General features: G+C 47.3%; 3 protein-coding genes across 3 annotated transcripts in view; all 3 read left to right on the top strand.

Moving 5' to 3' along the window:
* The window catches only part of LOC142896129 (protein Wiz-like), a 93856-nt gene that overhangs the window by 32746 nt on the left and 35912 nt on the right, over positions 1–25198 (top strand). The window lies entirely within an intron of this gene.
* Positions 164–5359, top strand: get3 (guided entry of tail-anchored proteins factor 3, ATPase). The gene is made up of 7 exons (XM_076037581.1): positions 164–341; positions 1198–1345; positions 2239–2387; positions 2470–2620; positions 3294–3401; positions 3748–3945; positions 4027–5359. Exons 1-7 carry the CDS (start codon positions 199–201, stop codon positions 4153–4155), a joined length of 1026 nt encoding a protein of 341 aa, XP_075893696.1. The 5' UTR covers positions 164–198; the 3' UTR covers positions 4156–5359.
* On the top strand, positions 6728–12864 carry best2 (bestrophin 2). Its single transcript, XM_076037408.1, has 9 exons — positions 6728–7261; positions 7349–7443; positions 8073–8306; positions 8824–8978; positions 9411–9488; positions 10500–10652; positions 10742–10822; positions 11175–11329; positions 11504–12864. Exons 1-9 carry the CDS (start codon positions 7110–7112, stop codon positions 12264–12266), a joined length of 1866 nt encoding a protein of 621 aa, XP_075893523.1. The 5' UTR covers positions 6728–7109; the 3' UTR covers positions 12267–12864.

Raw genomic sequence — 25198 nt, forward strand, 5'->3', positions numbered from 1 at the left:
TGAAGAGGCATTACAATACAATATTCACCTTATCCGACGGCCCCAGGAAAAAACATTGCTCCGTACAGAACTGGGGCATCGTCAGGCCCCTCCCTCCCCGGTTCCAACCATAAGCCACGCCCCCGTGGCTGTCAGGACGTCGCGGCGGCGCTATGACGTCGACGTTGACGACGTAGCGCCGTAGTGTACACACAGAAGATGGCAGCGTCGGTCGAAGACGAATTTGAGGATGCGCCTGATGTGGAGCCTTTAGAACCCACACTGAAGAACATCATCGAGCAGAAATCTCTGAAATGGATATTTGTCGGTGGGAAAGGAGGCGTCGGTAAAACGACGTGTAGGTAGGTTGCACCGGGGGAGCTTAGCCGACCGTCAGCCTCCTGTCACTGAGTCATGGGCAACCGACGCTGGTAGCTTGTGTGGCTAGCACTGGTTAGCAACCGGTCGTATGTTGACGTGGTTCGTTCTCATTAAACGGAGCAAACGCGGTTCTCTCGATTAAACGGTATCGGCGACCGTACGCTACATGAGACCAGGATGGGTTCATATTAAACTCCGCCAATTCAAAGCAGCTAAGTTGGCTCGATGTTGTTTGCCGGGTTCAGCTTCCCGAGTTGTGCTGTCAAGCCCTGTCTGCTAACAGTACCTCGTGCATTATCTTGTCAGCGCTTCTTACTCGTTGGTAGAATTCTAAAGTTTAGTGATCGTTCACATTAAAGTCTCATTTAGAAGAGGCGTCTGTCTAATTGCTGCCTGCACACGACAAGGAGCTCTGCGTTAACTCTGTGGCTAAGCTAATGGACACATGTCCCTTGCAAACACCTGCCTGACATCGGCTGGATATGGTACCTTTTTAGCGACGCGCTTCAAATGTCCATATCTGTAAGTTATTTTGGGAATAGCGCACGAATAATGTCTTGCTGCGTGCATTATGTTTTGTAAATTATTTTTCTTTGCCGTTTTGCATTAGTTTCAACGTCAGGTGACTGCATCCAAGGCACACCGCAAAATATTACAAATTAGCTTTTTTGTAGTTGGAGTCACATGGCAAATCTATTTTGGGGAAAAAGACAAAGAAAAACGCATACAGTGCAGGTGTCTTCTACTTTTGAACAGTTTTCAAGCCTTGCAGCAAATGTTGATGTAGTCTCATGTTATCACCGATGTCTCCCCTCTATCTCCTTCTCATCCCTCCAGCTGTAGTTTGGCTGTCCAGCTCGCTGCTGTCAGAGAAAGTGTCCTGATCATCTCCACTGATCCAGCTCACAACATCTCCGATGCTTTCGACCAGAAGTTCTCCAAGGTGCCCACAAAGGTCAAGGGCTATGACAACCTCTTTGCCATGGTGAGATGACTTTCGATTACTAAAATCCAACCTTTGTAGTTTTTCGTTTCAAATCTTTTATCTTATTTCACCCACAATCTTATCTTCTATTAAATTTTATCTTCTCCCTTATTAGTTTTTAACGGATATTCGTAAGCTTGGAAGTGCATTTTCAAACAAAGCCTGAACCCTGATATGCAATATTCGTCTTTTTTCACCATTTATGACCCTAAACAACCATGAAGTCCTCAAATTTTAAATTAGCGGCTGTTACTCTAAATCAGGGGTGTCGAACATGCGGCCCGGGGGCCAGATCAGGCCCATGAACGTGTTATTTCTGGCCCGCAAGATGATTTTGGAAAGTTTAAAAACGAGCTGCAATATTTTAAAATTGAATGGATTGCTGCTCTGCTGTCCACTGGATGTTGCAATAGCATTTTCTTTTATGCAAACCAACTGTTAATACCAGGGCTAAGCAAGTGGGCCCAAATAGAGCCCCTATGAAGCTTCATTGTCTTCTGGCCTAACTTTTTACATCTCCTGATTGCCACTCTCATTGGCCCAAATTGTCTCTGTCAAAAAAGAGAAACATGCGTGCAGAGTGTTCCAAGAACACGACCAAAAGAAAGCAATGTGAAGTTGTTGTTAGTTGAAGTTATCATCATACCATGACTTTAACGGTCCGGCCCGCTTAGAAATCGATTTTCCTCCATTGGCCCGTGAACTAAAATGAGTTTGACACCTCTGCTCTAAATGGAGACAGTTGTTTTGAATGGCTGCGTCATCATTTCATAAGAGTCATGGGGAAAGTTACATGCTGGTATCCAACACAAGTCCTCATTGACTGCTGGCTTGACTGGCTGCAGGCTCCTCTGACTGCAGTAAACCGATTAGTTGTGTTTGCGCGAGTGCAGGAGATCGACCCCAGCCTGGGCGTGGCCGAGCTGCCCGATGAGTTCTTTGAGGAAGACAACATGCTCAGCATGGGCAAGAAGATGATGCAGGAGGCCATGAGCGCCTTCCCTGGCATTGACGAGGCCATGAGCTACGCAGAGGTCATGAGGTACAGCAGTGTGGCATCCAGATTGCAAACTTCACAACTGCCGCTCCACTCACTCGGCATCACTGTCCACCTGTGCCTCCAGGCTGGTGAAAGGAATGAACTTCTCCGTGGTGGTCTTTGACACTGCCCCCACTGGCCACACGCTGCGACTGCTCAACTTCCCCACCATCGTGGAGCGTGGCCTCGGCCGCCTCATGCAGATAAAGAACCAGATCAGCCCTTTCATCTCTCAGGTGGGTTCCTGGGGACTTGCTGTATGAATGAGGGTGTGTTCCATTGACCTCAGTGTAGGTGGGGAAAGTAAGATGGGTGCAGCTACTGTTACCATTAGTATTGTTGGTCCACACCGGCTTTTAAGAGCACACTAAGTCATAGTTTGTGAAAGGGAAAGTACTTGCATAGACACATAAATGTTAACAATACAGCAGCTATTCAGTGACGCTAAAAAAGACTGTTAGGGAAATGAAGTTCATATTTTAGTTTTATGTGGTTTTCCTTTTATGACATGAATTATGTCTGAAGTTTCAAACGTGACGATGAGGGATAATATTGTGTCCCCTGATGGCCCGAGGTGGTATTGCACAATGTCTGAATGTGCGAGTTCTGTTTTCTAGCATTACGCTTTGCCTATAGTTGAGCAAACCAGAGAATTCTAATGCAGTCAGTTGAATAAACTGTATATCTTGCCAGCGGGCAGCGAGGCTTTGTGCTGTGGTTGGGGTGGCTGCTGTGCGTTGCGTTACGTCATGTGCGCTCACTCCACTAGTTCCCAGCGGGATTGACTGAAAACACTTCAGAGCTTCTTTGCCTTTCACAAACCCTGCAAATCTGCCATGTTTTCTTTTGTTCCTTCGTTAAAGAGAAACACTATCAGCTCACTCTTTCTGGTCCTGTCTCTGGCTGCAGATGTGCAACATGCTCGGCCTGGGAGACATGAATGCAGACCAGCTGGCCTCCAAGCTCGAGGAGACGCTGCCGGTCATCCGCTCGGTCAGCGAGCAGTTCAAAGACCCCGTGAGTCCGTTGGATCTCCGTTGCTGTCGTTTGTTTCATATTAGATCCAATTCCTTGTTGTAATCCAGAGTGAATGCGTTGTTTCATTATTCAGATGTTCTGTTCACACGTACAAACACACATGCACTAAATATGGAGTGCATTTTACCAGTTGGCCAGTTAAAAGGAAAAGGAAAATCCTTCCTAATTTGCATATTTATAATCACAGCCTACATAATAACCCAACCAGAGTTGTGTGAACGTGATCTTGGTCCTCTTCATATTTTTGCTGGACATGCGTGATTGACTGAGCAGACACTGTGTTACCCCCCCTTCATTTCTCTGCCGTCTTCCCTGCCTCCATCAGGAACAGACCACCTTCATCTGTGTGTGTATCGCCGAGTTCCTCTCCCTGTATGAGACGGAGCGGCTGATCCAGGAGCTGGCCAAGTGTCGCATCGACACGCACAACATCATCGTCAACCAGCTGGTTTTCCCCGACTCGGACAGGCCGTGCAAGATGTGCGAAGCCCGGCACAAAATCCAGTCCAAATACTTAGACCAGGTGGGTCTCGGAGCTCTGCGTCGAGAAGGTAAACCTCTTCCGCTGTGTCCTGTTAAATGGCTGCTCTTCTCGCCACGACAGATGGAGGATCTGTACGAGGACTTCCACATAGTCAAACTGCCGCTGCTGCCCCACGAGGTCCGAGGCGCCGACAAGGTCAACACATTCTCCAAGCAACTCCTGGAACCGTACAAACCCCCCAAAAAGTGAACAACACCTCCCGGCGGCCTGTCCCTAAACACAACACAACCCAACCCAACCTGTACAGTGCGAACTCGCCTCCTCTTTGCTCCCAAAAACCAACCTCGGACCCTGACCCCACCACAGCTACAGCCTCAAAGTTCGATCCACAGTGAGCTGACAGTATCACACACACACACACACACACACACACACACACACACACACACACACCTACGTTACACCTGAAAGTCGAGACGGCGTCGCTTAGTGTCGTCCTCCACACTCTGTTCACCTTCCGCTTCACTTCCTCGTGGTTTCAGAGCAGTTTGCCTCGTTTCTTTCCGCAACACTCCGACTCCCGGCCCGCAGCAGTCAGTCGTGCAAATCAAGTGTGTCTGTTGATGGTGCTGTAAAATGACTGGACAAAACAGTTTTCAGGTGATTCCAGGTGTTGCGCCTCGTCAATCCTCCGTGGTCCGGTGTCTTGTTTCCATTAGAGAGTATACCCTCTGTATTCCCACACGTCTGGGAATACAGACCCCCAATACGGTCTGCAGTCTCCAGCACTTAACATGCTGTTCACCACCTAAACCTAAACCATCCAGTCCGATTGCAATAAATTAAAGTCAGAGCGGCCAGCAATGGGCCTCTGACCATCTGTCCCCTCATCTCCTGTAGTTGTGACTCCAATGCAGTAAATAAATGGTCACTGAGATTTTGATTGAAACCTCCAACGACGCTGATGCAACAGCGCAGGCTTAGCGAACGGCTGTCTGCGCGCCGCCTGGTTCGTAGATAGAGATGGTGCAGTTTCACAAAAAAATTAAAGGCAAAATAGAGATAAAATATATGTGTGCAAGCTTGACTCAGCAGCAGCAACTCCTCTGTCAAACATCATGTCCATCATGTTTACTGGGAACCTGTGGGAACATTATTGGAAAAAGCATTAGTAGCCTTATTTACATTATTAATTTGATGTGTTGAATGTTGCTTAATTAAATGTCCAACAAATGGAGTTGAAGTGGGAGCAAAGCATCTTTGCCCATCGACTCTTGAACATTGATTTTTTTTTTTGTCCAACCTAATTATGTGGAGGAGGATGATGATGATGATGATCTGTACTCAAGAAAAGAGCATAATCTCCCTGTTTGTCTCAATTATTTTAGTCAACAATCTGTTTTCTATATTAATTTATGTTGCAAGTCTTTATTAAATTTGCCTCAAACGAGAATCTTTGGTTGTCTTTTCATCTGTGTTGTCCGGTGCACAAAAACTCGAGAGTTTAATGTTTCTATTTAAGGGCAACTAAGTACAAGGGCTAACTAACTGTAAAGAAGCCAATGAGGCAAAATCAAAAGTTTGGTAACAAAGATACATCAAGGCGAACGTGATCATATTGGTAGAAATGTCTTAATTTTGTGAACTGTGTGCAATCAATGTTCTTTTAAAATCTTCCAGGTAATGATAAAGGCCCCGTATTGCAGTACATAGGTTTAAACATCTTTATTTTTAAGTCCAGTGGTGCACAAAGTTATTCATAAAAGTCTGTTTACTGCCTCTGAAAGATGAGAGCGTCTTAGGATCTGTCCAATTAACACAATTTGCAATGAAATTGAAAGTGCCTTTATTAAAAAAAAGAAGTAATAACCATCTAAATAAAATGCTCTTTGACATTTCCAATTCAGTTCTTTTCATAATGTTAACAGATTGAATTTTTTGGGGAAATGAGAATGTGGTGATTTCGACCTGAAGAGGTTTTTGTTTGTTTGTCTATAATCTTATAATGACAATCGTGTTGAGCGTTTTTAATGAACCCCCCCGCCCCCCCCTTCCCAAAAAAAACAAAAACAAACTCATCTACAAAAAGCCCCAGAATAATCTTTCAATTAATTCTGTCGGGAGGTCGTTTCTATATTAACTTTCTTTTTTTTTTTAAAACAAAAGCCCTGAAAAGTATTTTTTCATCACTGAAACAAACAAATCCGAAGACATTAAGTCCGTTGTTGAGTCGTTAAAAAACCATTTCCTTTTGGATAAAACATCCTGCCGTGACAAAAATACATCTAAGAAGTAGTGGGATTACTTCCCCTCACCGGGATTCCATCAACGAATAAACTTTTCAACTTGCTTGAGAGCAAAAATACGACCCAGGACCACCGTCCTCCTCCTCCTCCTCCTCCTCCTCCTGAAGCTCATCTACAACTACACTACACAACACTACGCAACACAACATAACAATTTCCATTTAAAGCCCCGGCCAACCGGACTCGTGAACCTGCAGCCGGCGAGGAAATGGCCTGTTGTTTTCATATCACGTAACAGGAAAGTTTTCTCCACGCTCGGCTGGCCGCCGCTCCGCCACTTCCCACTGCACGGCGGCCTGTCGCTGTCGGTCCATCAGCCAGGCGCTCTCTCCCTGTCGGAGGCCGCGCTAACGAGCTCGCAACTCCTCCTCCCCGTTTTAGGGGGGATTATTTGCCCTGGGGCGCACTGACCAGTGGACGCGGTGCTCACGGAGCCGCGGCCTCTGAGGATTAGCCGGAGCGAGGGGGAGCAGGGAGGGTGGAGAGGGAGGGGAGGAAGTCGGGGGGCAACGAGCGCCGCGGAGACGCAGCATTAACGGGGCCAGAGGAGAGCGGAGGAGCTGGAGGATGAAGACACTCCTGCAGCGGCGCCAATTACGCGCGGAGATGCGCTGAGTTGTTCAGGAAAAATATCTGGAAATCATCAGGAAAAAGAGCGCTGCGAAAAACCGGTATGGAGATGCTTTTTGTATTTTGGGTGCAAACAGCTTGAAAAAGCGAGTCCAGGGGAAGAAGCCTGTGACCTCTGGACACCTGTGGTTTCCTCCTGCAGAAGTGAACAACTGTTTTTTTTGTTTTGTTTTGGGGTTTTTTTCCGTTTTTGTTCATCATTTTTCTTTTTAATTAATCTCCTGAGGTTTTCCTCTGTGGGGTGGAACTAGCGCCGCGCTCTCACCAATGACGGTCACCTACACGGCCAGAGTTGCCAACGCCCGCTTCTGTGGCTTCTCCAAGCTGCTGTTGGCCTGGAAAGGCAGCATCTACAAGGTGCTGTACAAGGAGTTCCTGGCTTTCTTCGCCATGTACACCGCCATCAGCATCACCTACAGGTGAGGCGGAGTCGCCGGAGGTCGCAGACTCCTCGTTCTCCTCGCGTAGCCTAGTGACCGTGACCTTTAACCCTTTGTTTGTTTTAGATTTTTCCTGCATGAGAGCCAGAGGAGGTGCTTCGAGAAGCTGGCCATCTATTGCAACCACTACGCCAGCCTCATCCCCATGTCCTTCGTGCTGGGTGAGCTTCTAATGTCCTCTTAGAATACGCTCTCGAATACAGGAGTAAAGGCACAGAAAAAAATATCCCTTTAAACGTTGTGCTTTTCCAGAGCCTAATGGTTATGTGTGAGTTGGTGATATCATCATATATTGGTGGGGTTGCATCCAGGATGACAGTGAGCAACAGAGACGTCTTCAGTCTAGATAGAACAAGAGAAGGAGCACTGGTGATGAATTCACTAACATCCACTGCTGGAGGCTGCAACAACGTTGTCGCTGCAACTTTCAATGCTGATTGAAATTCTGATCGATTTGATTATTTAATAAAATATATGAAATTGTCTGGAAGGAGATTTTGTTTGAGGTTAAACGATTAAATTGCAGCTTCTGGATAGCGATTTCAACGAGGAACCTCAAACTCAGAATTTCTAAGTGTATCCTAAACTGTGCATTTCAGCTAAACACTCCCGATGGTATAATTAAGACCAGTTACTTTAAGCTCAAAGGTGAAATGAAGCAGTTTATTTTTCTCGGAGGGGTCCGACTGTCCAGGTGAGCTGCTATTTCCTGTGTGTGTGTGTGTGTGTGGTGTGTGTAGCTCTGGAGTTAAGCACCGCCCCCCCCCTCTCTCTGCGCCGCCATCTGCAGGTTTCTACGTGACCCTGGTGGTGAACCGCTGGTGGAGCCAGTACACCAGCATCCCGCTGCCCGACCGGCTGATGTGCGTGCTGTCGGGGGGCCTCCAGGGCAGCGACGAGCGGGGCCGCCTGCTCAGGCGCACCATGATGCGCTACGCCAGCTTGTCCTCGCTGCTCATCCTGCGCTCGGTCAGCACGGCCGTCTTCAAGCGATTCCCCACCGTGGACCACGTGGTGGAGGCCGGTGGGTGGCAGCAGCAGCAGCAGCAGCAGCAGCAGCAGCAGGCTCAGAATTTGAGGCGGCTTCAGTAACTGTGGCAGTTACTTGAGTTTAGCCAGAAAAACCCAACTGTGAAAAGCCTCATTCACAGTGTGAATTTATTGGATATATGTCAGATTCATCTTTTCATGACGGTAGGGACAGAAACGCACTAGTGCCATGAGAGTGTGTTGTACTGAACATCCTGCACCGTGAATGAACTGTGAATAATTGCAGCACTTACACAACATTTTGTATATGTACCCAACCTTTATTTTTCTCAGGACTTTTGTATTTACAGCGTGTCTCTGACAGCAATTGTGTATTTATTTATTTTTTTTACAGAATCCATTTGTTCCTTCTCTCTTTTCTGCAGTTCCCATTTTTATTTTTGGTCAACCATCGCATTCCAACAACAACAAAAAAATATTGATGTGTGACTTTACAGATCCGTTTTTATTTTTGTGTATGTGTGTGTGTGTGTGTGTGTATTTGTCTGCAGGCTTCATGTCACGGGAGGAACGGAAGAAGTTCGAGGGTCTCCACTCCCCGTACAACAAGTACTGGATCCCCTGTGTCTGGTTCACCAACCTGGCTGCTGTCGCCCGCAGCGAAGGCAGGATCAAAGACGATCACACGCTGAAACTGCTGCTGGAGGTGCACGCACGCACGCACACACACACACACACACACACCCACACAAGCACACGTGCACCCTTGTCTCTTGATCTCTGTAACCACAATTCACATTCTTAGATTAAACACTTTCACCCAAAAGGTGTAATGAGTGTGAGGTAAAGTAAGGAGCACTTTAAAGAAGTGTCCTCGCACTGCTGGGTAAGGACTTATCTCAGCTCACACACGCACACACGCACACACACACACACACACACACACACACACACACTCACACACACACACACACACGTTTGAAAGCCCACCTTTGGCATGGACATGCATTGACCGGCCACTTTATTCAGTACCCCATACTGGCAATGCAAGGTGTACCTAATGAAGTGGCCGCTGGGTGTTGCATTCAGATCGAGAGGTGGCAATAAATGCTGTACAGTGACACTTGTCCTCAAACAGGAGCTGAACGCTTTCAGGGGGAAGTGCAGCATGCTGTTTCACTATGACATGATCAGCGTTCCCCTGGTTTACACTCAGGTAAGCCAGCGTGAGGGGGAAGGATGTCTCATCATTCTGAAACTGCTTGTGTTAAGCATTGTTCATTCTTGAAATAATTTCAGGCTTGTCATGCGTGTGCGCTACAGAGACAGAGAGGATTCGCAGTTATTAATGTGAATTTTGGATGATGGCTGATGTAGCCAGAAAGCCCAGTGTGTTACTTCATCATAGGAGGATCCGTTGATGTGAAATTGAATATGTGCATGTTTTTGGTCAGTCAAAGTCCCTATAAACTAATAGCTGTGGTGTTTCAGTGCTTAAAATGAGCATTGGTATTTCTATAAAGTGCGGATCCACTTGTAAACAAGTGTCCATACAGCATCTGTATGTATGAACAGCAGGACTGTAAGTGAACCTCAAAGATTTGGAGATTAGCATTGTTTGAATTAGTTTTGTAATGCAGAAAATCTAATGGTAACAATTCCAAACTGTTAAACAGTCACGCAAATATTTCACATTCAAACTATTTTATGCATTTTACAGTAGACAGGCCAATTAGTCAGGTGTAGCTATAGGGTGTATCCTTTGAACATTGCATTTAAAAGGAATAATTGAAGAAGGAATAAAACAAGGATTTTTAATCATGCACAAGGCATCATGAGACTCTGATGTCTTTAAAGTTTTGATGATGATGTTTGGCTCGTTATTCTTCTTCCACTGTGAGTTTGTGAAACCAGGTGACACAAGAAAATGCTTTAAAAAATTAATAATGAGACAGTGATAAAGAGAATGACAGGCCTGAGGGAGAGAGCGGCAGTTCAATTTTCCAATGAATTCTGTGTTGCCTCTTCTTCACATTAGCACTAGTGCGTAAAAAACTGCACCGACATCCGAAAAAAAACAACCCTTGTGTTAATTGCAACCAACTCATTCTGATAAAAGTGATTATTCATTCTGAACACCTTTATTGAAAACAAAACAAAGCAACGTAAAACAGACGAAAGCTCTCCACCGGTCACGTGACCCCGTGGCCCCGCCCCACTTCTCCAGGTGGTGACTCTGGCCGTGTACAGCTTCTTCCTGGTGTGTCTGATTGGCCGCCAGTTCCTGGACCCCACGCAGGGCTACCCAGACCACGACCTGGACCTCTACGTGCCGATATTCACCCTGCTGCAGTTCTTCTTCTATGCTGGTTGGCTCAAGGTCAGAGGTCGTGCTGTGGTGCGAGCATCATCTGTTTTTGGTTTAAAAAATATGGAGGTAAACATCAAGTTGCCGTTTTGTCCTGGAAGGTGGCGGAGCAGCTGATCAACCCGTTCGGAGAGGACGACGACGACTTTGAGACCAACTGGCTGATCGACAGAAACTTCCAGGTTTTACCATGTTGCTCCCATTACCTTCTTCTTCTTCTTCTTCTTCTTCTTCTTCTTCTTCTTCTTCTTCTTCTTCTTCTTCTTCTTCTTTCTCTAGTCTTCTTCTACTTCTTCTCCATCTTTGCATCTTTTCTTCTCCTTCTTCTCCTTCTCCTGCTTCTTCTTCTCATTGTCCTTGCTCTGTTCAGACTGTAGTCAATCACCTGCCTCCACCCAACTCTGTTCACATCCTCTTTCACTCCAGCCATGGATCTCCTCAATGCCCTTCCTCCAGGCCTCCAGTTGGAGGTAGCTCCTGGTGGCGCCACCTGTCCACTCCTCTACCTGTGAATGTTCCTTCTGCCCCATGCAGGTGTCCATGATGGCGGTGGACGAGATGTATGGAGACCTGCCTGTGATGGAGCGGGACCGCTACTGGGACGACTCCAACCCCAGGCCGCCCTACACCGCCGCCACCCTCTTCGTCCTCCGTAAACCCTCCTTCCAGGGCTCCACCTTCGACATGGCGTGAGTGCTCTGGCGGGCAGGGGTGGGTGGGGGGGGGGTTACTTTCTCATGTCACTTGCGACACTTTCTGTATGAGTCCTTCAGCTTGCTGAAAAAAAAAAAATCGGGGCTGCACGCTGAGGTGAGAACGACCTCCGAATGCCGGTGTGAAAGTGCGGCCGTGTGTCTCCACAGGATCCCCAAGGAGGAGATGCACTTCCAGCCTCTGGAGGACATCGCAGAGAACCAGGAGGAGCCGGGCGCCCGCCACCCGAACATGGCTCTCTTCAACCGCCTGCTCAACGCCGCCCCATCGCCGACAGGCTTCATGGGCGGGGCCCTCCGCCGCACCTCGGCGCAGCTCCAGCGGCTGAGACACTCCCCCAGCATCGACCGCTGCGCCAGCGACGACGAGGACAGCGACGGCTGCAAAATGGGGAAAGGGGGGTCGCTGCCGTCGGGCCTGGGCCAGGAGACCCAGAGCACGGTGTGCAGCTTCAGGGAGGAGAAGAGCTGCAGGACGCCCCTGCTGGACTTCCTGTCCGGGGCTGCGCAGGAGACGTGGGGCCCGGCCCGGCCAGTCTGCAGGGAGGAGGAGGGGGAGGAGGAGGAGATGGTGGAGGAAGATGGGAGAACTGAGAGCAGCAGGGAGGAAAGCCAAGACGTGTGGCTCCTCCCTCCTCCCCCTCCTCCTCCTCAGACCTCCAGGGAGACCCCGCCCACCCCAGCCGTCCCCGTCCCCTCCCAACGCCCCTCAGCCTTCCTCTTCAAGCCGGCGTCGCGCTCCAGCCTGGAGCACTGCAGCTCGCAGCCGGCCATCAACCAGCACAGAGTGCTGCCCTCCATCCTCAAGAGGCCCTTCGGCGGCAACAAGACGTCCCTCCTGACCCTGCCATCCCACGACGAGCCGCAGCGATTCCGCAGCGTCAGCATGGGCTCGGAGCTCACAGGCTCGTAGGGTCGCCGAGCTGCAGGGGAACTTCTGAACCTTTGAAGCATGTTTTTTTGTTCATCGGTGGAATCTTTGATACACTTTTGATTATAATGCCAAAGCCAGCCAGAGAAGACTTGAAAGCCCAGTGTGCAACATTTGAAGAGACCTTTGGTCATGAAATTGTATTGAAAAGTGATATTTTTTGTTACATATCGTCAAAATATGTGTAACTGTTTGATTCACTGACAGTAAGTAGTTATAGTTACGTAAATATATGTTCTGTATGGGGATGCGGTTACAGTATAGCGACATGTATTGATGGTAGCCCATAACATGGGTCTGCTCTTGGATTTTTGTTGGTATTACCCCAACAACACAGCAGTGAGACATTAGAAAATGGGGATTAACAGTCAGTTAACAGTCAATGTCTGTTTGACAACTATACCTTACACAGTGGGCCTATGAACAAAATATGTTGTGATAACAATGCCATTTCCTGGATTACATGCTGCTGATCAATTTTGACATTGTGAAATGTGTTTTTTTTAAACCAACTGTAGTCTGAGGCAAATTAGCTGCCAAGCAGAATGAAATCAGAGTAAATATCAGAAAGATCAGAAAAGTGTGCAACTACTGTTCCTAAAACACTGAAAACCTCTGGGTTTACACAACATGTTTATTTACCACAATAACTAAATCCTGCAAGCAGAAACACATTACAAAAACATGACGCATCACTGAAGAATTAAATTCCAACACACGTAGAGAAAGTCATCCTGACTCATTCTAACACTATGTACGTTTTCAATGCAGTGCCAAGCTTGGCCAGCAGATGGTGGTAGCGGCAAGCCAGATGGCGCACCGGCCGTGAAGACCTGTGGCTGGAGTCTACAGCTGCTTCTCCCCTCTCACTGCGGCTTCTACCTGGGCTGCAGCCGGAGCTGTTGGGCCCTACGGGCCTGGGTCCACTGTCTCTGTCGGGACAGGAAGGACAGAGCCGGGCCGGAAGTCCTGGAGTCCTCACACACACCGCGCTGCTGCCGCAGAGACGAGGACTGCGAGAAGCAAAACGTGTCGTCTCTTAGCGGGAAACTTGACTGTGCAGACACGGCAGTTAAATTAGGACCACTTCAGCGCCAGCATTCTAGAAGGATCGATTTAAAGATGGATTTAAAGGCCTACATAAACAAAGACAGTGATTGTGTCTAAAACGAGTGGACAGAACAAGTGTGAGAAGAAACACACCTCTGACCCTCGTCTACTTTTTCTTTTTGAATATTTCTTTATGGACATGTCTTCCTGAGTTCTGGATTCACTGTGTTCAGGTTCGAAGATGTCTGCAACTATCCTGCTGTGGTTCATTGGTTAAAAATAAGAAATGAAAAAGTCTGCATTTAACAAATAAAGCTGGGCTCAAACTCAGCTTGTTTGGTTGAGGCCACTGAGGGACAACATGCAGGATTATATTAAAGCCTTTAGCTCATATTTATTTATATATATATATTTAAAGATATACAACACAAAAAGGACTTGGACTCTCCCAAGGTCACATTATTGTTTTGCCGATCAAAAGAATTTGCCAAATGCAAATTTGGGAATTGCAAGAATATTTGATTGAAAAAAAAAAAAAGAGCTAACAAATAATAAATAATAAAGTGTTTTTTTGTTTTGCTACAAAAGGTCTTTCAAAATCCAAACCATGCACGAACCCTGGTTCAGGAAGTGAGCTAGCTCGCCAAAATAAGACAGGATGAATGACGAGCAGACCTGCACGCCTACTTGAATGCTGCAGCTTCGAAGGCCTCGAGATTCCTGCAGGTCAAAGGTCAGCGCCCTCACTCCCTCTCAGGTACTCACCATGTTCTGCCAGGCTCTCAGGATCACTCTCTCCTCTTCTTCCAGTCTGGACCTCGTGGTTTCACCCTGCGTATCCAGACACGGCCACGTTGTAGAAGGCAAAGGAGACTTGTTAAAAAAACAAAACAAAACAGTGAAGCGCTCTACGCAGAGACACAGTGTTCCAGACGCTGACTGGAGTCACCTCGGGGACGGCCGCCGTCACGGCAGGCAGCAGTCCGAGTCCAAGCTCTCCGTCACTGCTCATCGGTCCGGCCGGGTCACGACACATCGGGAGGATCCCGGCGGAGGGGAACACACGCAGGCCTGTGACCTCGCCCTGTCCATTCACAGCAGCTCCGGGGTGCATTTTTGCAGCCAGCCAGAGATCACACACACACCCTACCCCCCTGATGCCCCCACCCTCTCCACCCGCCCGCTTTTTGTTGCGCGGCGTCAACTAGAACAATGCGGAGAGGTGCCGCAGGCTTAAGTTGTGGCTGGCGAGTCGCCACGCGCACACACACCGTCCCGCTGACTCGGCCGCATTTGCCGTCGGACGCCAATGCACCGGTTTTCAGAGGGGTGGTGGAGGTGGAGGTGGAGGGGAGGGGGGGGGGCGGATTAGCAGGTGATCGGCAAAACACAAGGGAAAAAAATCAGGGGCGGACAAAAGGGTTGTGGTGTGAGTGTCGAAATTCAGGACGTCAGAGAGGGGGAAAGACCGACATCACGTCCAGCTGTGAGAATCACGTGGTGAGATTCTGCTTTTTCCTGTTTTCTTTCAGGGTGTTTTTTTCCTCTTTTGCGTTACGCCGCAAAACTGTGACGTTTTCCGCAAAAGATCCAAGAGTTTGCGTGCAAGTAGGCCGTCAGCGGCAGTTTCAGTGACCCACATATATACACACCACCACCACCCCACCCGTTGCTGTCAGCTCCTTGACTGGCTGACAGGCTCAAGATCAGAAGGCGAAGAGAAGGAGTGACAGTGGAAGAGTGGCTCTGGCCGTCTTGTGAAAGTCGCCGCGTCCCAGAGTCACTTGGCACAAAGGTCAACTCATTCCAGTCCCCGCAAACGGCTTCTGGGGAAGCGCGGTTTGTACATTATCATTAAGTGTGAAAACACAAGTGCGGGGGAGGATTTTCAGAGAAGTTTACGCACACTTGTAAACTTGTGTGTGTGTGTGTGTGTCTTCTTAGGAACCAGGAGGTCTCAAGATCAGCAGGCAAGCTTACCGTCACCGTCTAATTTAGGACTCACATCTACCACATTCACCGTTCAGCTGCTGGTGTGCACATTTTTTTTGTTTTTTGCGTTTCATCTGCGCATCTTGTTTCCTGTTTGTCAGTCTTTTTATAGACAAAAAAGCAAAAGAACAGACAGTTGTGGGGATACGCAGAAAAAGCTGAACTTTTTTCTTTTCAAACCTTTTCATCAGCTATGAGAGAGAAGCAATTCCTCCCACTGCTGCTACCACAGCCGCTTCACCAGTATCCTCCCATCAGCTTATCAAAGCCATGAAGCTTGATAAGGTGGAAGAGCACAAGACTGCTCACACTTCATCTTTACCACCTTCTGCTGTGATAAAAGCAACGGAGAGCGTAACCAAATGTCAGCGACAACCTTCGGAAGAATTCAGTGTGTGTGTGTGTGTGTGTGTGTGTGTGTGTGTGTGTGTGTGTGTGTGTGAGAGTGTGTGCACGCCTGTGAGTAAATCTAATGTAAGTGTATCGAGGCAGAACTGAGAAGTTGAACTTTTGATTTGGCCTGATTCATAGATAGGTTAATGATTTACTGCTAAACTTGTGGCCTTATCTAATACAAAGCCTACTGGGATTATTTAAAGAGGAAATACACATTTTGTAAACAGTTGTTTTATGTGTAAAAAAAACAACAACGCACGGCTTTTTCCCTTTTGCAGGATGGCGTGTCAGCCTTTCTGCCGTTAAACTGCCTGCGGAAAGGGACTCCTGAGATGGAACAAGGACTCGAGTGATGGAAATCACCCAAAAAATAAAGACAGGAAACAGAGAAGCATTTGCTCAAAAACAACAAGCCTTTTTGTCGTATTTTGGCAGATCAGAAACTAAACCCGCCTATTCAAACGTCTTCTATGCGCATTAATGAACGGAAAATAAGAACATATTGCGCAGTTTTAAATTCATTAGCTGGCCACGTGGCTTACTTTTTTATCATGACACACTTGTGTTTTGAAAAATCATTGTCATCCTTAATAAATAAATAAAGACGTGTGAAATTAAATTCTTAGCTCAAAAAAAAAAAAAAAAACATCCATATCAGACTCTCATCAATCAGCCCTTTGTTCTCTGGGATGGTTTGCAGAGAGGTGAAATTATGTAACCTAAGGAGCAGCAGGTCCAGTCTAGACTGGAAGGCCTGCATGGCAAATAATTAATGCAATCTCCCTTTATCAGGGGCAAGATACAGTCGGTTTTACATGAAAGCTCAGTTACAGTCACTGTTTTGTTGCTACAAGAAAAAAAAGAAAAGAATTTGCAGCCAAATGGAGCAGCAAATACTCAGAGAATGATACAAGAAACGATTGTTGGTCAAACTACAGCAAAAAAATCCTCATATTTAAAAATGACCAAAGTATTTCAGAAGTGAAATGTCGTAGTCAGTGTCATAAAACAGACGTCCAGGTTAGCTGGAAAACTGGGTCATTACGTTGACCATGTGACCACTGGTTTGACTGTGGGGACTGTTGGAACAAACACTTTATTTACAGTCTCGACATTGCGCAGAAGAAGGACACACACACACGCACACACACACGCATGTCCGTGCTCGCTGTTTGTTCTGACCCTGTACTTTCACATTGTGTTCGTCTGCTCTACTTGTGTGTCTGTGTGCGTCGGGCACTCCCTGTCTCACACACACGCCCTGTTAGAAGGAAGAAGCACTGTATGTAATGATCCACCCGTCTCGCACACCTCCCCACCCCCCCATGTCTGTGAGTGTGAATCTATCTCTGTCTGTCTATCACGTCTGTTACACGCAAACACACACACAGTTCGACTTTGCTTCAAACAGGGGGCCACTTTATCGGGCCGTCTGATCCAGAGTGACTCAGCCGTTTGTTAGCACATGCAGGTGTGCAGCATAAAAAATAAGTCCGGTTCCATCTGAATAACAGCACCTTCCGGTAGAGTCTCAGTGCACGACTCCACCCACTTGGTTAAACTGGATTTTGTGGTTTGACCCGAGGAGATGGGGCTGGGATATTTCCTGGCAGCGAGTCGTTGCGATACCGCTGGAAATTTACCAAACCAGACAAACTGCATCGGGTGGATGCTTTAAGTCAGTGTTTTTTGTTTATGGGCTTTGTGCTAAGCTAACCGTAGACCTATATTATCTGTCAGGTCTGTCTGGTTCAGCTAAACATCCATCCATCCATTCTCTATCGTTGTGTCTCGCTCACGGCTGCTTGAGTCGATCACAGCTGTCTGTCTTTAAGTCTTAAAAGTCTGAGGTCAAACCCTGCATAAGTTCTTAGCTAAACACAGAGCGCTAGCATCCACGCTTCAAAACTGAGTCTGCCTCATATCAAGTTCCTAAAACTCATGTCATTAACCGGCTTCTCTGTTCTAAACACTCAGCGGTCAAACCACAAAATTTTCCCTGCAGAGCAAAAAATCCTGCAGTGGTATTTTATTGGCTGTTGCTTTGAAAACATCATGTTGACAAGACAGGCAGACACACGGCGGCTTGCGAAAGATCTGGCACTGGCACTGGCACTGCGGCCTTGTGATGAGTGGATCGAAGCCAGGTGAGTCTCAGCCGGCGGCCAGATGGAAGCCAGGTGCGGCTCGCTGGACTCAGGGGAAAGTGGGTCAGTCCCGCCTCCTCCCGCGCCGGAGAAAACACAACCCAAACGCAAAAGAAAAATGCCAAAAAACAGAACAAAATGAAAGATTCAGAGAGGGCGTCAGAAAAAAGGAGTTATTTTTTTCGCAATTAAGAGCTGAGAAATGTCACTTGCTTGGAGTTTAAGATTTCAAAATCATAGACGGTACAAAGCACTTCCACACTGGAAATGCAGCACATTATCAGTCCACATTAAAGTGGCTGTGGAATGATCAACACTTTGCCAACCTTCTTTTTAAGAAAACATAATCACTTCTATGAAGCGCATTAAAAAGCAGCGCGCTGCACCACCTGAGATCGACGACACTGTGGAGACACAACGGAAGAATATGATTATTCGCGCGCACACGCACACACACACACACACACACACACACACACACACACACACACACACACACACACACCTATAAAGTTCAAAACATCTTTACTTTCACAGGTCATTGTGTTGTTGCCAAGACATTCACACGCTCTGGCAGTGTTTGCCAAAAAAGAGGTGCAGATCGTGTTCGGGGCTGGAATACCAGGGTTCCAGATTATCCTCGCGGCTGGCATCGTTCTGTTCCGGGCTCAGGCTCTTTTGCTCTTCGCGCGGCTGGCGGCGGCTCAAAGCCGTATAAATCCAACAACAAGTTATATTTAACCACAACTGATGTGGTTCCAAACAGGATAACGTTTATAAATCTAATTAGACCATGTCAGTGGTTTAATGGCTGATAATATTTTGGCTGTGAGTGGCTGGGAGGGGAGGAGAAGATAAAGAGGGAGGCTTTGAAACCCCTGAAACCACAGCGAGCCGATTGTGGGATCGCGGCTTGTTGGTCTGATTTGTCAAATGAATGATTCCTAAAGCGGTGGCAGATCTCGTGTTTGATACCCAGCTGGTTAATGGACTTCTAATGTGTAGAGTTTACACATTTTTTTACACACAATGGTCCAGCGACACGGCGCTAAGAGGTTAGTGCGCAACGAGCCCGGGGCCTTTCCGTGCGTACCGAACCCTCAGCCTGCTGTCAGCTGGAATACATTCAACAACCCCGAAAGCACGAGAGAGCAAGCAGCGATTAGGGAGAGAGATAATAAAATATTTCAGACATCTGAATCATCGCCGTTGTCCCAAACTTGCCTGGAGTTTTAAATCGTCGTCAATGTCATGGTCAAAGCACAGCCGCGCACCCAAAACCAAACTTCTAGCTGCTTGGTTGCCGCCTCCTGCCGTTGCGGGTAAACCAAACATCTCGCTCTGCGAAATGCAAGAAAAAAACTCCAAAGGATGACTATAATCAGGCCGTGTCAGCAAGAACGGCCTGTCAACAGTTACGCACGCAGGTATATTGTTGTCGCCTTGCGCAAAACCCTTCATTACGAAGATGGATGCGTCTTTGAGAGTTGGACGATGAAAAAAAGCAAAAAAAATACCCACAGCCGCAGGGTTACAAGATCTGCCAGAGCCGTGACATGGAGGTGAGTCACGCTTGCTTGATGGCGGCGCTAATGGAAGGTGTCTGAGAGCGTCGAACAACGAGGCAAAGGGACTCAATTACGTGACCCTTTGCAATACTAAAAATTGCAAAGCAGGAAGATTGTTGGCAGGATTTTTGGGGTTCCCCCTTCGAAAACAGGACATAGAAAACACACAGAGCTGGTAAAACACATCTCGTGTCAGGCGCTTTTAACCAGAGGTTGTGAAGGGTTGTTGAAATGTTTGAGTATTCAAAGTCGATATATTTCTGCCTAAATATTTTGCTCAAGTTCATTTAAAATCATTTGGTTGTCCCAGATTTGGATGGCATTGAGGATGCGATCCACTGGGCCCTGGATGGAAGGGATGGAAGGGGGCAATGGAGGGGGTGGACGGAGGAAGGGAGGGAGGGAGGGGCGGTGTGGGGAAGGAGGTGGCCCAAGGAGCGGCGGACCAACGCACTCCTCCTTAGGCTTGGGCTTGTTTGGTGGGGGTGGGGGTGGGGGTGTCGGGTGGGTGCTGACTCCCCACCCTGACCTCTCCTCCCTCCCCATCACCCCACCACCCCACCCCCACCCCCACCCATGCCTCCATCCCATGTCACCCCTGGGCTTCCTGATGGATGCTGACAGTAACAGTTGTTGTCCCGCCACCCCCACGGTGTCCTCCTCCTCCTCCTCTTCCTCCGCCACCCCCCCACCCTCCCTGACCACGGTGACCTCTCTTTGGAAGTTGCGGTCCCCCGGCCCGGCTCGGGGGGTCACGCCGGGGCAAAGCGTCTGTGCTTGGCTGTCAAAAGCGCATCGCAGGCACGAGTCCGTCACCCGCCCATGACTGTTCACTTTCGCCTCTCAGCTAAAATACTGCAGCTACTCACTGGAATAATAATATAATTTATTTATTTATTTTTTAAAAGGGGGGCGGGGGGGGGCGGGGGGGGTCCAAATGGAATAATACTGCATTCCTCTGTGCTTCACCAATGAGTGTACCGTAGTAAAGAAAACACGTAGAGGAAGTGGTGGATGAGTCAGTTTGAAGCAGCGTGTCGAGAAGGTTGTAATACTGTGTATCATAATCAACACAGTGGCCACATGTCAATCACTTCATTTTTTTCATTTTCTCAAACCGGGGTGTGGCGGATGGGAAAACAAGCGAGCACACGCACACACACACACACACACACACACGTACACACACAGAAGCACACTTCCTGTTTGCGCAGTTTTCGCCAAGAGAGCGGCGGGAACTTGTTGAACTGGATGGAGGCTGGCAGGTCATCAGCACGGGAGCAGCAGGGACACGGCAGTAATGATGAAGTAAACTTTAGAAAACAGGCCACGAGGAGAAAGTGGAGGGTTGTCATCAGGGTTGTTTTTTTGTTGTTGTCGTTGTTGTTGCGGAGGACGCGCGTTATTATTCATGCTGTCAGCGGAGACGTCGGTGAAGTCACAGCAGTGTAAGTAATCACGCGTGTCACATAAATGTATCATGGGCGATGATGACCTCATTCCACCGCTGCACGACTACCCCCCCAACGTCTTCCTTCAAGGAGCTGCAGCCAAGTGCAGGATGGTTCACGCTCACACACGCACACACAAGTACACACACACACACACACATACACACACACACCTCAAACATGTCCACACCTGTGTTTGTTTTCTGCATCCTTTCTCGCCACAGGAGGAGTGTAGAAAGTTGAGCAAAGATTTACAAAGGTTTTGCTGATTTGCTGAAAGTTAAAGCTGTGTGTCCACATTCCACATCAAAGATGCAATACAACGCAAACACAAAAAACTATTGTAAACCGGCACTGAAGAAAAACAACGCAGCGAAGAGGCTCACGGAGCATGTCGGTCTAGATTAGCCTGAAGACTGCAAAACCAACACTGCTCTTTTATAAGCCAAGGTAATAATGACACACTGTGTTTTCTTTAGACGCCAATGATATTTTCAGAGTTACAAGGGGGATTAGCTCATGTACCTTTAATTGTCCCATCAAACTACCCCTTTTTCAGTTTTTTGAACATCTTGGATTCCAGTGGAGCAACCACACAAATAATTATCGCTTTATAAAAGTCTCTTTGTCTCCAGAAGACAGCACACTTAGCACTTAGCCCTCTGTTTACAGCCTACTGCAAAAACATTTGTTTGTTTGTTTGTTTGTTTTTAGCTTCCACTGGAAAAGCCTTGCCACATAATTAACCCCCCCCCCCCAAAAAAAAAACAAAACAAAAAACGCCACAGATCTCCGTCAACCAGCATATTTCGCCCTCCATTTACAAGCAAGTTGCTCAGTTTTGCTTCCCTGCAGCACCTGTCACTCTGCTGGGCCTTCCACACGTGCAGAAGTGCACCTGGGGGCGGCTCGGAATGTTGTTACTCACCTGGGAGAGGTATCATATCACAGAAAGGCTGTTTTTTTTTCTTAGACCTGTGGGCCTCAGCGCAGAAATGTGGTGGAAGCGAGCAAAATAAAGGACGCCCGTTCCTGTTATTAAAACACTTATCAGATGGGTTTTGCAGAATGTGGGACCTTGATTTGCCCTCGTCTATTTCAGGTTTGAGTGAAGGTCAAAGTAAATGTAAAAGAAATTGTAACTCTCATCTAGTATGAGTTGATTGAAGAGAGATCTATTCTAAGTATTTAAGTACTTTGGGCAAAAGCAGTCCCGAATTGGCATCCGGGACCTTCAGAGAGGACACATGAAAAATCATTGAGAGTTAAAAACTACAAAAAAAACATACACGTTCATTCATTCGACTTTAATCCAAAACTGTCTGAAGGACCCTTGACATTTTCAGCCTTCTCACATTTCAGTATATCCACGCGATGTGATTTGCTTCAAACACACACACACACAAACACACACACACACACACACACACACACACACACACACACACACACACACACACACTTGAACGCACTTGGAAAGTGTAACGTCAAGCGTCGCCTCGGGTCGTTGTGACGTCAGAGCGCCGCGCGCTGCCTGCTGACACAGCAGCCGCCCCGCCGCCGTCTGGGACCTCGCGCAGGTGCTGCTCCTGGGACAAACAGCCGTCTGACTGAGTGCCGACCGCACCTGGCTGCGACCGCAGACCAACCGCACGGACGCTCTCACTCGTCTGCGCGCGCACGCCGAAAGATATGAGTGTGCACATAACGACAAACGCACGCAGACGCACGCGCTCGTCTGCAGTTGCTGAGGAGAGGATCACTGCTGTCAGACAGATAGTGTGAGAAATACTGGGGGGGGTCCGGAGACCCCCTGAAAGACTCAAAGAAAAACTGAACGGGGTCTTATTTAAATACAAAAAAAACAAACAAACAAAAAACATACATTTACACAAAGGTGCAATAAAAGACCTATATGTCATTATGTGGATAACTGCAAATAATCCAACTGTTCATTAGATGTAAATACCTTGTTTTTTTCCCCTTTCTTACCCTACGCATATGTTTTTTATTTGTGTTGTTTCTTTTTAATTAATATAGTTTTCAATCTTTTGTTGTAATTCTGCAAATTTTTCCAATGTGGGATCCATAAAGACATTCTGTTCTATTGTAATTCAGTGTATAAATATATATATATAAATATATATATGTGTATGTTCTTCCACATACATATATATATGTATATATATATATATATATATATATGTATATATATATATATATATATATATATATACACACACACACACACACACACACACACACACACACACACACACATACATACGTATTTAATGTCACTAAGATCACCCTGTCCAATATATATATATATATGTTTTTTTGACTGTCTTGGCTTGCAACCATGAAATATTGAAAGGTTATTACAGGCCTTCTGCATTTTAAGGAAATTCAGATTGATGCTGAGTAACAATCAGGAGAAGGGGGGCCCCCACCCACCCACCCTCACCAACATTGACGGGTATTTCGCACACTGCAGACAGGCAAATAAACAGACAGACAGACAGCCAGTCAGTCAGACAGACAGTGCACCCCGCCCCCGCCCCCCACACCTCCCAGTGGAAAAACTCCAGCCTCTCCGAAGGAATGAGGCTGATTTTCCCAGAGCTTCACAGACACACATAAACAAAAAACCGTCTCGTGTAACAAAACACAGACGTGTCTGGTCTGTGGCAATAGGCCTCCGCAAGCAGCTCTGTGCTGCGCGTTTTCCTTTTGTCAGCTGCACAAATGATGAATAATCACACACATTTTTTTCTCTCTTTATTATTTTGCTTGTTTTTCTTCTCGCACCGAGGCAGCTCCTCTCCTCCTCCAGCTCCGTGTCCCGTGGCCGACCTGAGATCCGAGGAACGAGATGTCGATAATTTCCCCGCAGCCTTTTTTTTCTCTCCTCCTCCTCCTCTCCTCCTCCACCACCTCCTCCTACTCTTGTTCTTGTTCTTGTCTTGTCTTGCCGCCTGTTGTTTTTGCGGCTCCAGGAGCCTTGAGAGGTGATCTCATCGGCACCTCGCTCCTCCGGCTCCCGCTCCCAAAACAACGTTGTATTTATCTGAGCGAAAATAGCCGCCTCAGCCTGGAAAAACCCGAGTCAAGACAAACAGAAATAGGCCGAGAGTTTCCAAGGAAGCCGGTCTGGAGGCTGGAGGTGATGCGTGTGACTGACAACAGCCATTAGGGCGGTGGAACAAAGGGCTGCATTTTTAGGGCTGAGAGCCGGTGGTTACGGGCAGATTTAATAAAAAGCTATTATTACCCCGGCGAAGGGTCCACCTGTGTTACTCCGACACAAAGCGAAGCGGTGGAGGGAACAACGGCAGCTGCAGAAAACGGGGCTGTTTAAAGGTGGAGGCTGACGTCTTCGATTGACACTAATTACACACGCGTCCTCGCCGTATCTTTTTAATACCCTGTAATGTGACACTTGGGCTCCATTCAGACTTTATGACATGCAATTTTGCATCATTTGTTGAATGAAGAGCTTTTAAATCCAAACAGTAAATATTCCTTGTTTACTGCTACGTGTTAGATTGCAGAGGGGCCTGTTGATGTTCTCAGCCAGAACTGAAATTGTTACCAAGGTCTTTTTCTTTTGCTGACAAACGTGGCTCGGGCCTCTAAATATTTACTCTTTTTGGAGGAGCCCCAAACTCATAATTATATATACCCCCCCCCAAACTTGTTTCAGCAGTGCGGCTATAACCACAGCGCTGCAGCGCTCTGCAAGATCGCAGCACCACTCTGCAGTGTATTTTGTTCCTTTTTAAGTATGTCATTAAAGTAAGAAGAACCATCATACAGTTTCATTTGGAGCTCAGCTGCATGTTTCTGCGAGGTGTTGGTGTAAATTGTTTCTGCTCCCTCGAGGTTCAAATGCAGCGAAGCAGCACCAAGTCAACAAGGTTGGACTCCAAAACTAACACCTTAAGCGAAAGCTTCGTTTTTGGTCATTTATATGTTTCTTCTTTGAAACATTTGATATTTCGAGTTTTACAGGTAGTTTGACCAGCATGTTTGTAACCCAACGTTTACGGCTAAACGACGCTAGGATAACTGCGAAAAGCCGCTGAATTGCTGGCATCCCATAATGTCAAGTCTGCCCATCTTGCAAACCTCCAATAGAAAGAATTTTAATCCACTCTTAGATCCGAGGCAGGAGAAGAGGAAGAAGGGCCTCCAGCCACGAAAGAAGAAGAAGAAATACAGGAAGTGACTGTGATCCCAAAGGCTACAACAGAGATTAGCATGAATGACGCTATAGTGACGCTTTTTTTCAGAACTGGAAGACATTC

The sequence above is a fragment of the Nelusetta ayraudi genome, unplaced genomic scaffold (assembly GCF_046127955.1).
Source record: "Nelusetta ayraudi isolate G7.1 ecotype Tasmania unplaced genomic scaffold, CSIRO-AGI_Nayr_v1 ptg000004l, whole genome shotgun sequence".
Taxonomy (NCBI): domain Eukaryota; kingdom Metazoa; phylum Chordata; class Actinopteri; order Tetraodontiformes; family Monacanthidae; genus Nelusetta; species Nelusetta ayraudi.

Excerpts from the sequence above, each read along its gene's own strand:
- best2 (XM_076037408.1), top strand. The coding sequence starts at position 7,110 with ATGACGGTCACCTACACGGCCAGAGTTGCCAACGCCCGCTTCTGTGGC. Across the intron at positions 7,444-8,072 it reads CCCCATGTCCTTCGTGCTGG|GTTTCTACGTGACCCTGGTG; the intron begins GTGAGCTTCTAA and ends CGCCATCTGCAG. Across the intron at positions 11,330-11,503 it reads GGCTCCACCTTCGACATGGC|GATCCCCAAGGAGGAGATGC; the intron begins GTGAGTGCTCTG and ends GTGTCTCCACAG.
- get3 (XM_076037581.1), top strand. The coding sequence starts at position 199 with ATGGCAGCGTCGGTCGAAGACGAATTTGAGGATGCGCCTGATGTGGAG. Across the intron at positions 2,388-2,469 it reads AGCTACGCAGAGGTCATGAG|GCTGGTGAAAGGAATGAACT; the intron begins GTACAGCAGTGT and ends CTGTGCCTCCAG. Across the intron at positions 2,621-3,293 it reads TCAGCCCTTTCATCTCTCAG|ATGTGCAACATGCTCGGCCT; the intron begins GTGGGTTCCTGG and ends CTCTGGCTGCAG.